This window comes from Pseudochaenichthys georgianus, chromosome 3 (assembly GCF_902827115.2).
Source record: "Pseudochaenichthys georgianus chromosome 3, fPseGeo1.2, whole genome shotgun sequence".
In the NCBI taxonomy this organism is placed as follows: Eukaryota; Metazoa; Chordata; class Actinopteri; order Perciformes; family Channichthyidae; genus Pseudochaenichthys; species Pseudochaenichthys georgianus.
In genome coordinates, this window is record NC_047505.1 from 30,540,047 (window position 1) to 30,554,920 (window position 14,874).

At 40.4% G+C, this 14,874-nt stretch overlaps 1 protein-coding gene across 3 annotated transcripts in view; it reads right to left on the bottom strand.

Moving 5' to 3' along the window:
* The window catches only part of pcdh17 (protocadherin 17), a 55,314-nt gene that overhangs the window by 25,837 nt on the left and 14,603 nt on the right, over positions 1 to 14,874 (bottom strand). For 2 of the 3 annotated variants that reach the window (XM_034109333.2, XM_034109318.2), the window contains exons 3-4: positions 5,175 to 5,233; positions 4,605 to 4,777 (exon numbers count right to left, since the gene is read on the bottom strand). In XM_034109333.2, the coding sequence (XP_033965224.1) occupies positions 4,605 to 4,777; positions 5,175 to 5,233 (232 nt within the window). The remainder of the gene's footprint in view (positions 1 to 4,604; positions 4,778 to 5,174; positions 5,234 to 14,874) is intronic. The other variant, XM_034109325.2, reaches the window with a different exon arrangement.

Genomic DNA, 14,874 nt, shown 5'->3' on the forward strand with positions numbered 1-14,874 from the left:
GAGGTTGCCATGGCTGCAAGTGTGAAAAGGGCATCTGATCTCACTTCTGACCAGTCAATTCATCTTGGAATTGCAATTTTCTTTTATCAAAGGTTCAGTACTGATTCAAAATTAATTGCTGCATATAAAAGGAAAGACTGATGGGGAGTTGAAACGATTTGGAAAAGTACAGTAATGCTAGAGTCTTAAGCTTAAGACTGCCACAGTGGATGATGGGTGAATATTAAAGATGGATTAAAGTCTGAATATTAAGTTTGCTTGGTTGGAGAGAACAACTATTATTAAACAAAACAACATATAAAGACTTAATTTCCCCATGATTTCACAGATGATTAAATGTAAGGCCACGCCCTCTTCTTGCTTGGAATGCACATTTCAACAATGAGGATTCAAAAACCTATTAAATGATTTGTTTTAAAAGATAAATTGTGCTTATTGTCTCGGGAACTATATTTAATAGAACATCCAAATGATAAGATAAAAAAAAATTAATAGTGGGGAAATTCATCATCCCTAGAACAAAATAATACATCTTGTGGACACTTGTTTTACCCAGCTACAGTGAGATAGCTGGTATGTTGTTGAAATTCGGTAGTATGAACGATGGCAATATTATACAATACGTAATTGCTCAGTTAGTAACTGCAATACATAAGCTTGATTTTGTATTTTGAAACATGTGTAATCTGGTGATAGTAATCGACAAAATAAAAGACATTCAATTGTTATAGGATAACAATTAAAAATACAACATCATCCTTTATTTGTGTACAGTATCTGCGTCTGCATACATTTTACATATTTTTGGGGGTGTTTATGTTGCATAGATTGCGTGTTTGAGAGTAACTGACAAAGCAGGACACTTCCCTTATTTAAGCTTACTACAGGGATGATGTGGGTGTGGGGATTTATTTCACATTGCAACAAACAATGGTAAAAAGTCAATATCATTGCCATTTTAACAGAAACACATTTCATGCTGCCTTTCCTCACTGTATCCAACCTATCTTTGAAGTATTATCCTCCTCGAACCTCCCCCCTATTCTTTCCCACATATGCCTCTCTTTTAAAACAAGGTAGGCGGTTTCACACTCTAATCGCAACTAATTAGGACAGGTCGGCTGGTACATTTGAACAGTATCCCGAACAGTGTCCCTCCATGCTCTTCCTCCTCTCCCATCAACCCTCTCTCTCTCCATTTCCTCGGACAACCCTATCAGTGGGTAACATCTCCCCACACCACTGCTGCCTGTCTGTTTGTGATAGAGAATGTGGCAGTCTTCTCCAGAGAGGCGAGCGATGTGCTGCCAGCCTCTCCGCTGGAGCCAGACAAGCCAGTACCAACGTCTGCTACAGGCGCGTTAGAGCATCAATTAATCGCCATTTAGAAGTGGTGAAAAAATGGATTTGATATACTTAAGCTTAATTAATACGTTGCTACCGATTTTGCAGGGCTAATTAATCAATGTAAGACTGGTCCCTAGTGCAAAGATGTCCAGATTAGGATGTCTAGAAGGAAACATACTGAAAATAATGGAAGAACATCAATTACAAGCATGGACATGGGGAGTTTAATGGTTCTACCAATTCTCATGAACACAGGAGAGCATAAATAGAGACAGTGATGGGAAATATGTAGAAGTAAGAAAAAACTATGGGAAAATTAAATACATAAAAAGGTGAAAGAAGTGTACACTGACTGTAGGATAATAACCAATTGACTTTAAAAACGTAGGACCAAGAAAGGTTCGGGGAATCTTTGCGACTTGAATTACATGCTTTGTGCACTTGTAGTTCTGTGTATACTGAGCCAGAGAATGAGGCTGCAGAGTACTGGCAGGCAAGCACAGAGAGCTACATAGAGTAATTGGGAGGGTGATGCTTGGAGAGGAAAGAGAGGACGGGATGAAGGAGGGAAGGGTGGGGTGATAGAAAGAGACATATAAAGTAGATGTTAAAGGTGGGGTAGGTAAGTTTCAGAAACCGGCTCGAGATACACTTTTTGTTATATTCCATGGAATGCTCTTAACATCCCGATAGCAATAAATAGCAATATAAATAAGTGCTTTGACAAAAAATCAATACAAAAATGTCATCTGTAGAAGCCGTAATACTGTAAAAAGTACAACCAATCCGTTTAGCCGGCCCGGCCAAACGGAGTGGATGGCCTACCTGCCTGTCAGCCTTCCATCGGGGCACAAACTTATCTCGTGCCCTCATTGGTCATGTGCGTGTTCGTGTGTGTTGGAGGAGGGGCTCTATAAGGAAGTGGCAGATTTTCTCCGGTTGTGTATTTTCAAATTCTAGCGATCTCGAGCCGGTTTCTCAAACTAACCTACCCCACCTTTAAGTGCTGAGATGTGTAGAAAATAAACCCTGCAGGAAAACTACCCCAGGAACAGTGACACATGACAAGCTCACTTTTCCTTTTCTTTGTCAACTGATAATGGACATACTTTTGTTTGTGCTACTGGTTAAATGTGTATTCAAACGGGGAGCTACATTAAATCAGAGATATCAATACCTGAAAGTAGAGCAGCACATTACTGCATATTTTGTATTTCAGTTTTCATCTATTTTTCTTTTTAAAAAGCCTAATTAATTAGCTTTAAAATGACTATGATCAATTACATGGCTGTCCATGATCTTAGCAAGTAGCAGATGGGACTACTCTGGAGCTTACCATGCACAAGGTGACCATCTTTTTATTCATCTTCAACTGCAGGAGATCATACAACATCTGAAACAGATGAAATGATAATGTGAGAGCAGAAAATCTAATCCGAATAATGTTTTCTCTTGTAAATATGGACTCATAGTGAGGCATATCTGTTGCTTTGGAGCATTTAACTGGTATCTTTGCAACTTAATAAAGATGAACTGGAACACTGCCAAAGCGATGTTCAACACCTCTCACTCCTCATCACTGCTCTTGCACCATGCCTTGGCCTTCTGCCCCTGCCCTCCCCCACATTTTAGCTAAGCCCACATGTTATTGGCTAAACATGCTGCAGCCAGTTAACTGTCTAATCTCACATCAATTGATTTCCCCAAACAGAGAGAGGTGGAGAAGTAGAACGAACGTTGTGTGAGAATAAATGAGAGGGCAGTAGTGAGTGAAAAACAGGCTGAGGCAGGTTCCAGCCTAAGTTTCTAGCACCATCGGCCTAGTGTGTGTGTGTGTGTGTGTGTGTGTGTGTGTGTGTGTGTGTGTGTGTGTGTGTGTGTGTGTGTGTGTGTGTGTGTCTTTGTTTGTACTTGTGCAACAAACTTTGGTTCGTGGGAGACCATCAAAAGAAAGCTGACCGAAGATAACACACAGGAAACAGAAAGGTAGATGGACAGGTTGGAGTTGCCACTATCAGGCAGTTTTAGTAAACACCAACCAACAATGTAGTATTGGACAGGTTTTACAGACTACTGACCAAAACACTCCTAGCTCAGTTTGTCATGTATTTCGTTTGTATAAATGTGATTATTTCAGTCCCTCACGGACAATTAAATAGTAACATCTTCAAAATGAGAAACATATGGAGCTTTTAATTGGCCAATTGCTCTTGCCAACGTGTGTGGCTTTTTTTATGCTAAAAAAATGCTATCTAGTCAGACATGCATATTGCAGCACAGAGTGTGCAGTACAAATTGTCAGTGTCCATCCGCAAAGACTTAAACAGCCCTTCTGTTCCCTAGATGAATAGCACCATTACACAGAATCCATGTTCAGTATAGCACACCATACTTCTCAATCCAGTCAGTGAGATACATACTTCCTCCTGAGACTTTTAATCTTTATTTCTGTGGGAATATCTGTTTTGCCCAGCAGGTAATGGCCCACACCAAGGAACATGAGTGGATGAAGCTGCAGTGAGAAATGTACCATACCTCCTCCTGTTATGTTACTTCTTTCTGTACCTATGTATAATCTTGGATGTCTTGCTCCTGTGAACCTGCACTAATCATGTGAGGCAGCTGGGGTGAGTAGGACTGTAACAACCCATATCTGGGGAGTTATTGTTCTACACATGTCATGTGTAATCTGCCCGACCCATAGTGCTTAGAATAATTATTCATATTTAATCACCACTACGAAGCTACATCTCCTGCCGCTCACTAAGTCATTTTCCATGTTCCATTATCAAAGTTTCAGAGACGGGTGCTCAGGGAAGGGGGACTAAATGGAGAGGCTGAAGAAGTTTGGCTTATAAAAACATAATGGGCTTGTCTGCTTTGATAAACTGAGGACGTGTATAGAATGCACACACCCTCAAGCACACACACACACACACACACACACACACACACACACACACACACACACACACACACACACACACACACACACACACACACACACACACACACACACACACACACACACACACACACACTAAATGAGAAAAGTGCAAAGAACAAAGTAGAGGACAAGAAGTAGCCCAGTATAAATGGAGATTGTGAGCGCTGCGATGCGTTCAGGCAAGTCTGGAGCTCAATCGTTCAAACAAATAACCTCAAAAAAAGGATTGATAGTCATTTGGTTGAAGTTTGTCTGGCTGGCGCATCATCTTTCATTTGTCATGTAGTCATATATAAGGATGAGAGCTCACCTTGCTCCAAAGGCGGTGGTTTCACTCCTGTAGCCTTCAACTTGAGGGCTTCTTTTGCAGACATGTCACAGCAGGAGCCTTTGTTGGTGTCCTGGTCACTGTCAGCCTGGTCACTGTCACCATGACCACTGTCTCTGAGGCTTGCTCGCTCTGGGTCTTTAAAGGTTGAACTGCTAAACACATTACGAAAAAAGGGAGAACAAAAAAAGAGATTTGTGAATTTGCTCTTTCCTTTTTTGCAACTCAGAGAAAATGTAGAGACAGTATGAAACATTGATGCAAATCCCTGAAGGCTTAGGTAAAACAAGACAAAATTATATTGATGGGATTTGGAGATAATAAAAACATTGTACCAGCCAGATGAAGATGAAATAAAAAGCAACACATCTTCTGTGTGATTATATTTTATGTATCATAGAGAATACCTAAATGCTCTTTGTCTCCATGCTATGAAAACATCTTTTTAATAATCTAATTTAGTTGCTGATGCTATAGTACTCTGTTTGGAGTATTGAAGAAAATAAAACAAAGGTCTGAGATGTAGTGACTGGTATAGATCTCAACCCTTACCTTTGAACAAACTGTTGTCTGCTACCCATATAATTAGGCTCAGTGGGGAAATTGTCCGTCTGTGGAGAAGAAAGAGAGAGAAAAAAAGTATGTAACAGGCTCTACGGGAATTATTCCTCCTGTGAAACAAGATCTCCCAGTAACATATGATTAATTATGCAGAAAGAAATGTGGTAGAGACAGAGTAAGGGTAAATACAATACTGGGGATGTGAGCTCTATACCGTTTAAGTTTGAGCATTTCATTAACCACATAAAGAAATCCAATTAGGCTTTCCAGAGTAAACCGCAGAGCTGACCACCAAATCTGGCAGAAATGATCAATAACTGACAGAAGTCTTGATGAGTATAGAACACTTGTCAGCCAACCATCTCCAGACCAGAAATGTTATTGCAATTTGCTAGTTCCTTTCACAACAATTCTGTGAGAATCTGTTGACTGTGACACTCGACATTCTTGTTTTTCTCCATAAACTAAGATATTGTTGGTAGGAACTGGGGCTTTTATATGAACCATGTGACGTTTATTCCATATGGGGGGCTACCTTATCACACACAGGGAGCTTCATGCTATGTGAATACTGTCCATGCTTGTGCACACAAAGACACGCTAATACCCTAATACTGAAGTCTTACTTAGACAGCCTCACAAATAAACAGTATGCTGTGTATGACAAAATGCATCAGCAGGGTTTCCCACACATAGACTTTACTTGGGCGGGTCCGCCCAGGTATATTAACGGCAGCCCAAGTATATTTCGCAAGCCATTTCGTTTTTTTTGTTTGTTTTTTATTTTTTTTTTAAAAATTCGCCCGCGACCACAACTCCATCTGCGATCGATTAACTTGTGGACAATGATCCCTCGCTCTACGCCTCTTGTACCCAGCCGTGGACTGATCAGCGGGAGGACCGGGGGGTTTCATGACAGTGGCCATGATAGTAAAATATGCATGAATAAAAAAATAAAAATTAACTAGGGAAAAAAAGATAAGATACACTTTTAAAACTTGTTGAGAGCTAAAACGAGTCTTTGCCGCTGCCTCAAAGAGGAGCAGGGGGAAAAGGAGCAGGGGGGAGAGGAGGGAGACAGGAGAGGCTGATTCAGGGGCCCAGACACACTCACAACTATAAATGAACCATAAATAAATAAATAAATAAACAAGTTTCAGTGTTTTTTCCATATTGGGTATGGTATGTTATTGGTTATGGCCATGATTTGATCTAAAAGGTCACAAAGATCCCTGTTTCTTTCTGGCATTTACAAAAGTGGCTGTCAACATTACTAATAATGAGAATGCAAACGTGTAAAGACACAGATAACATACGTACGGGTTGTATGAAACTAATGTGCTTACATTTTTATTCAAATACCTATAGGAATAATAAAGTATGTTTTGGGTAAAGTCAGGCATTGTGGTAACTATTGGCTTCTAGAAATATAGCTTTCATTCTGTTGTTGTGGTTTTCATCACAGTAACACAAATAATATCCCTATATAGTGCAACACTCTGTTCTGAATTGATAGCATTAAAATGTCATGTTTAGTGAGTAATGTGTCCTTCTGCCAGGCTTTTTCACACACACAGCTTGACTCACAGTCGATAGAGTATTTCAATGTCATCCGTGCTCTGCAGTGGCACAGTATGAAAAAAGGGTGTGTGAAGGTCAGACAGGCCACCCCAGTCTTTTGACCTTCCATGTTTTTGCCAACACCTTTATCTCTACCTAAACACTCTTTTCAACTTTAGCCTTCGCCAAGATTAAAAGAAAACACCCACAGAATGTATCAAAGGCTGACACTTGACCATGGGGTAAGAGAAGAATAGATGTTAGAAATGGTTTGGCATTGAAATTATAACAGCCTGAGTTTCTCAAAAAGAAGGGATGGAAGTCTTTATATTAATGTCCTTGGATATGCTTGAACTCAGCTGTTGGAACTGAATTTGATCAGAATGAAAGTGCATTAACAGAAAAGGTTTTGCTTGATTGTTATAGGATTCAATTTACTTTATGCACCTGTGCACATAGACTGAAGGTATCTTTTTTATGGTTTACCATTAAGGAAATAAACTTCAAATGGTAAAAGGTAGACTGTTCTTTGATAGTGTGTAAAATAGAAATACAGCAATGAATCCCGTAGCTTGGTATTCATGAGTTGTGTCTTACCATAAATAATTAACATGCATGTCGCTCAGTTCTACAACAATCTACTGCCCCCACCCCCTACATGCCAATAAAAAGCACATTACACCACTTCATAGAAACCTCTTTCCTGCCAATTAGAGTCCAGGCTGATCTTAAGCTTCCATCTCTTCCTGTCTGTCTATAACTGCCCAGCCCTTTCACTACAATGGGCCACTTTCCAATTAATGGATCGATAATGGCCAGTATGAGCTGCTTTGTACTCAACCAGTCAGATCCCACAATGGATACAGGATAATTTGAGGGGGAATGATGCATACAATCTAGATGTCCAGTCGTTTCATTATCATTATTAGACACTGAATTATACAGTTCATACATTCATTTAGCAGTGCAAGTTTCATTGAGTTTTATAATGTTGCATGCTTGCAATTCTTGCCTTCTAATTTCCTCTTGTGGGGCATCTTGAAATGAACTGAATTGAACTGAAGTTAATTGAGCGTAACTAAACTAACCTAAATTCAAATGCATCATCATTATATTTAAGCCAAAATAATATCCTGAAATATGATATATGATATAATATTTGTATATTTGGAATACAAAGGTTGACAAAAGTACCAAACCTTTTAAACAAAAGGTACATTAAGCAGTTCGTGGTCACTGAACTGCGTAAATATCAGCAACGGTTAATTTCATTAGCATTCTTGTGAATGAGAATTGCAAAAGCTCATTGTTGAATTGTACTGAATGATTGGTAATCGTATAAAGTCCACCTAGCAAGTCCACAAAGGTCAGAGAGATACTGAGTACGATGAGCTGAGTAAGTGTAAAAAGCTGCACTCTATTCTGTATTCCCATTGAGACCCTAAGACTGATTGAGCAGACAGCAGGACGATTGAGACAAATGGGACGAGCATATTGGTTTGCTATTCTACTCTCAGGCCTTGGTGTATTTTGGGGCAGCGCTGGTGTCTAAGGGGCTTTGTTGGTGTGTATTAGTCTATTGTGTACATGTGTGTTTGAATTGTAGGTAGGGGTTGGGAAAAAGGACAATTTGGAGCTTCTCTTTCACACATCATTGGACAGCTCTCTTTTATTTACAGGAATACAAGTACACCCCCCTCCCCCCCACCTACATGCATTTGTCCTTTACTGTCTCCCAAAAACACCTACACTCACTTTGTATGTATGCTTGTGAGTGGTTCCAAATGCACCATAACATTGTCAGTAAGCCAACAAGAAATATAAATTATGCTTTTTTAAGCATTTTGTGCGTGTGTGTGCCGTTACCACCAAGGGAACTGTAGTTGATTCCTCTTGGAAAACTGTCACAGTAGCACAGCAACAGCCAATTAGGAACGAAGGGTAGGTAAAGGATAAAACTGAGGAATTGACCTTATAAGAAAGAAGACAGATTGGTATAGTTGAATGCAGCAAAAGCAGGAAATGAAAGAGGAAAACAAAAAAAAGGTGAGTAATACAGCAAAGTGAAAGGATGATAAAGGAAGTAAGGGAAAATGGGTGGAGAAACTGGACAATAATTAGACTGCATTGATTACCTCGTGGCTGAGGAGCAATTGTAAGTGATCAAATCTAATTAGATGGTCCTATACATCTTCCTGGAGATAACCGAGCAATCAATCAATGGGCTTAAGTGAACTTAAAGCCATGGCAGTCTACTGCCTACTAAATATCTTCCACTATCTTCCAAATAACTTACAAGAGGTCAGGTCCAATGGCATTTCTGAGAAATAAGGAAGTGCCATTGTTGCCGGTAAATAGTGACTTCACCATAGAGATTTCAACACAGCAAGGACATACCAGCCCTGGTGTCCTTGCTATATATTCTGTACCAATCAAACATGAGACTTAAATAACAAAGATTTACAATTTAAAGTGGACCTATCATGCTATATTTGAATAATATATTGTAGGGCCATACCTATATAAAACATGTCCGTGAAGTTTCAAAATACCAAACAGATCATGCATTTTAGCCATGCCTCATTTTGCTCTATTTGCTGTATTCCAGCCCTGTTTTTGCAAGGGCTGATTCTGTGACAAATGAGCTGCAGCTGACCACGCCCCCCTGCACAGGAGGGGGGCGAGGCACGAGCGTCATGTTACCATGCTGTTACCATGCCACGGCAACCTCTCATTCCCCTGATAGGTGGAGAGTTGCCCATATAGGCAGAGCTCCTCGTTCCTGACGTCAGAGATATTTCAAATCTGTATCAGTCTGTATCAGATCCGTTGCAGCCCCGTTTTTAGAGATTTGGGTATGGAGGAAAATAGAGAGGGTTGTGTTTTCTGACACTTGATGAGTTCCCTGACACACCGGGGACACATATTCATGTATAAAAGACATACAAAAGTGCATTTTGCATGATAGGTCCCCTTTAAGGTGACATGTGATTATTTGGACATTGTTAATGCCATAGTGATCGGTCATTTAAAGTATCTATCTTACTGAAAAGGCTTTGCTCTATTCCCCATGTTTTAAGTCGCCTACATCTGCATGTGTAAGAGTTGTTGCTGCCTTGAAATATTGAGACCGTTTTTTTTTGTTGTAATAATAATAATAATAATAATACATGAGACTTTTATAGCGCTTTTCATGAAACTCAAAGACGCTTTGACAGAGAATTAAGAGGAGAAAAAAGACAAGAGAAAACAAAAAAACAAAATAGAAATAAAATAGATAACAAAGAAATACAAAAAGAGATAAACAGAACAGAAAATAGGGGGGGTGGTCAGAGATTGAATGCAGTGTTGAACAGGTGGGTTTTGAGTGATGTTTTGAATGCTGTGAGGGAGGAAGAATCTCTGATGGATTGGGGTAGTGAGTTCCAGAGGGTGGGTGCAGCAACGGAGAAGGCTCTGTCGCCCCAGAACTTGAGGTTGGTCCGGGTGGGGAGGGACAGGAGGTTGGCAGTAGCAGAGCGAAGGGAGCGAGTGGGAGTGTGTCTGTGGAGGAGGTCAGTCAGGTAGGATGGGGCCAGGTTATGGAGGGCTTTGTATGTCATCAGGAGGATCTTGTACTGAATTATCTGGGGGATGGGGAGCCAGTGGAGCTTCATGAGGATGGGTGTAATGTGTTCACGGATTCGGGTGTGGGTGAGTAGACTACTATGTGGCATTCTGTTGGAATAACAAGCTGGTGACTCAGGCAGCTCTGATAGGATAGTCTCATCATACTCTATAGTTTCATCTTGTTAATCACAGTTTGCACAGTTAATTCATCATTTATAATAAAAACACATTACTTCATTATGTGTTGTGTTCTTGTTCATTTTTTAGGGAATAGGGCTATGTTTCATTAAACAGTGCTAAGTAACAAAGCTTTTACATATGGTTGTATAACCCACATGACCTCTACATTGCATTTTCAATGCTCACCAGCAGAGACACAATATTCATACCATATATATATATATTTGAGGTGCCCAGTGGAGCATCAATACCTTAGTGGCACAACTTTCCATTTGTACTATCAACCATGATAAAACCTGATTCATAAAGTGAGAAAAAAAATCTAACCACACACTGCGTAGGATACTTAATTCATCGATAGGTGAAAAGCAAAAAGTAAAAGACAGAAAAGAAAGAGTGCACAGGGCAGAGGGAGGGCTGAGGTTGTACTTGCCTCTTTTAATAAAAAGAGACGAGACACTACTTCAAAGCTGATTTCCTTCAACCTGCTCGGTTACTGATACTTTAATATTCCTTTTGAGAATGCACATGAGCAAGCATGGATATCGTTTTTTCTTTGTTCTACAAATTACTTTGTTGGTCAAAATTCTAAGGCAGTTACCTTATGTACGATTGGGATAGCTAGATTTGCATTGAAGAGTCTATCAGTGTGTATTGGGTTGTTGAGGTTTGCAAAGAGACACTTTTTTAGTACATCCTTTGTAATTGAAAGTAATTTAGTCACCAAAATGAATTGACAGACACAAAGTGCCTTAAAAAAAGACTCGATGAACCATCACCACCACCCCTCAAGTCAGAGAGGTGGTCAATAAAGCGTTGGTAAATTATGTTCTTAAGCCTTTCATTATCCCCTTGAGATTGAACGGCGTAAGAGTGTGTCTTTTCCTCTATCACTATTCATACACACGCACACACACACACACACACACACACACACACACACACACACACACACACACACACACACACACACACACAACACACACACACACACACACACACACACACACACACACACACACACACACACACACACACACACACAATTACAGGTGCTAGAGATCTTGCAGTCTAGCCTATTTTATGATGCATGAAAAATCAAATGATGGGCTAAACTAAATCTGGCATAAAGAAAATGGCTCAGGAGGTTTGTCCTAATAAGCATATAGTATTACAGAATCATCTGTTTACCAGAAAATAAATATCTCCTATGCATGTAATTGATGTATTAATGGGCTGATTAAGCTATTATTGAATGAATCATGCTTATCAGACTAAAAAGGACAACATTACCCATAAAACGTTATAATGTTGACCAACATGCCCTCGGGTAAAGATTACAATAAGCTGCCAACTTAGAAACAGACAACTGTCGCTCGATGCTAGCACACTGGCAAACTGGATTGTTTTGCACTAAATGTAAATAATAAAAAGGAATCTGACTGTGACCCATTTTACAATGGACCTGCAGTTTCAGATCAAATACATATCATTTAAGTGGTTTAGTTGAGGAACTCATACTTTTGAGATGGAATACATGAGTTTCTGTTTTCACATATTTACCAAAGTTTTAACAAGATGTAATGATAGTTTCAGCTGGATAGAGAAATGCAATTAATCTGATGGGTTTATGCTACAATCCTTAAAAAATGAGGTACTTAAGAAGTTTGTTTTCTAGTTTTGGATTTGCAACACATAGGGATGTGGTGCCCGTGGACTTGTGAGTTTCAGTTTTCTGATATGTTATGTGTATGTATGTCTGCAGTTTCTAACAGCATTATTAAAAAAGAAGAAAATAAAACAACACTGACAACAATTCAGCAGCAAGACTCAGCTGCCATTTCAGAGGGAACCTTTCTACTCAGAAGAGGAAGCGCAACACAAGAAGGCACGTTTGTTCTCCTATCAACACAATCTACATCTGTGGCAGTTAAGCCCCAGGAGTAAATGATAAATGTGTCTTTTGGCATGTACTCTAACACAAAAAAAACCCAATAGAGCAGTTTGTCGGTTCTCTTGAAATAGGAGTAGGGATGCACGATATTGGTTTTTTGAAAACGATACCGATAACTTCCTGCTTCTCAAGACCGATACCGATAATAAAAATGTTATGCCACTAATTATTTTAACGCGATTAACGCATGTGTATTTTTTTTCCTCGGCCGCTCCATAGTTTCAGAGCGCATCGAGTTTAAAATACCATCTACAAGCTGATGCTGACAGCCCCGCTCCTGCCGCCCGCTTGTGGCAGACCACACTTCCACGCTCACCGGCAGGCACCGACTGGCTATTGGGAGGACCGGGAGGGTGTCTGTATGTGTGGCCCGAGCGAGCGAGAGAGAGACCTTACGTGCATTGTTGTTGTTAGCATCTGGTGCTAGCTAGCTGCGCTAACGGATATAAGGAGCTGTTTAAATGAAAACAGAGGAGCGACATTTCCCCACAACTGGGCCGAGCACTTGACTTTATGCAGGAAGCCAGACAGTGAGACATTGTATGAAAAGTCAGCACAACATGATTGCAGCATCCAGGCAGCTCCGGTTCGAGCATATGCCTTGAGTTGCACATAGCTCCAATGCCCGCACACACACACGTTGTATAGTATTATTGTCTTCGTACGCTTTTAACACACCATCGTAGCGATGCCGATGTTTCAGGTGACTGATCAGGTTCGTAGTATTAGGGAGCGCTGGATTTGTGAAGAACTCCCCTCTTCCTAAACCACAGTACTGGCAAAACGGGAGGAGCCGGGTGAAAAACAAGCGCCCCTCATCCCAATCCACCTACACCGCAGTATTTTTTTCTTTTTTTTTACCCAAAAAATATATTGTATATTATCGGGGCTATTATTACTGGTATCGGGTTGATCGGGATGACGTCATAATTCCTAATATCGGACCTATAATTATCGGGCCGATAATTATCGTGCATCCCTAAATAGGAGTGTTGTTTTCCATACCTACGTTTTTTGTAGACACATTTAACCAGCTGGGGCCTGTACTACGAAACTGGTTCAACCTAACCTGGATATGTTTGAGTTAGCCGGTTGGCCTAATCCAAAACATACGCGCTCTCGCTAAACGGTACTATGACGCTGGTTATCAAGTGGATCGCTCAAGCCAGCCGTGTCCTATCTAGTTAGGTGCACGTTCACATGAAAGGGGTGGTATTTGGAGCATTCGACCAATCACACTCATGGAGAAGCATACTGACAGCGCAGCGTCATAGGCTACTTCCTGAATGAAAAGTCAACTATAAACATATAGTTCTTATATGAAGAAGTTAAACTTTAAACATCCATGACTTAAACACTTTATCCAGGATCAAAGCCACATAGCTGCACCTGCAAGGTGAATACAGCTGGCAAAAGAAAAAGTGTTTGAATGCATACATTAACAGGTTTATGATATCACTGCCCCATCTAAAACACGAGTGGATCTGATTTTAATTACATTTGACTCGAGTGTTTCGTCAACTTAATGTGTTGCTTACAATAATACTTCTGCATACAGTATGTGATACTGTACTTAATGTTACTCTGATCCGGTTACTTATGTTGTGACTTTCTTAACGCTAATGTTATAATAGTCAGATTGCTCTGAAGATGGGAGGTGATATTCTATTAATGTTCACGTTCACACAGTCGGTGATTTTTGCCGGCCGTCTTTCCTGCAACGGCAGCTTTTCTGTATTTCCTTTCTCCTGTAATATGACTTGATCGCTTTAAACTCCGCACACTGAGCTCTGATTGGTCAGCAGGCGGTGTTTTCACTGAGTTGAGCTCTTAGCCTGCAACCTAACCTGGGGGGTATACTGCGAAGCAGGATTTTCGCTTAGCCGGCTAAATTCAGGGAAAACTCCGGCTTTCCGGTCATCCGAAGCTGGTTCTCTTTTTAGCAGGCTAGATCTCCATGGTAATATATGCTAAGCAGCTAACCTGGTCGGGACCAGGTTAGGTTGCAGGCTAAGAGCTCAACTCAGTGAAAACACCGCCTGCTGACCAATCAGAGCTCAGTGTGCGGAGTTTAAAGCGATCAAGTCATATCACAGGAGAAAGGAAATACAGAAAAACTGCCGTCGCAGGAAAGACGGCCGGCAGAAATCACCGACTGTGTGAACGTGAACATTAATAGAATATCACCTCCCATCTTCAGAGCAATCTGACTATTATAACATTAGCGTTAAGAAAGCTTACTTAAATATCGGCCACAACATAAGTAACCGGATCAGAGTAACATTAAGTACAGTCTGCGGCATATCACTTCATAATGTATCATATCTCTCCTTATCTGAGTCAGTTGAGCCGTATCTGGCCGTGCAACACTCACAGTACCACATACTG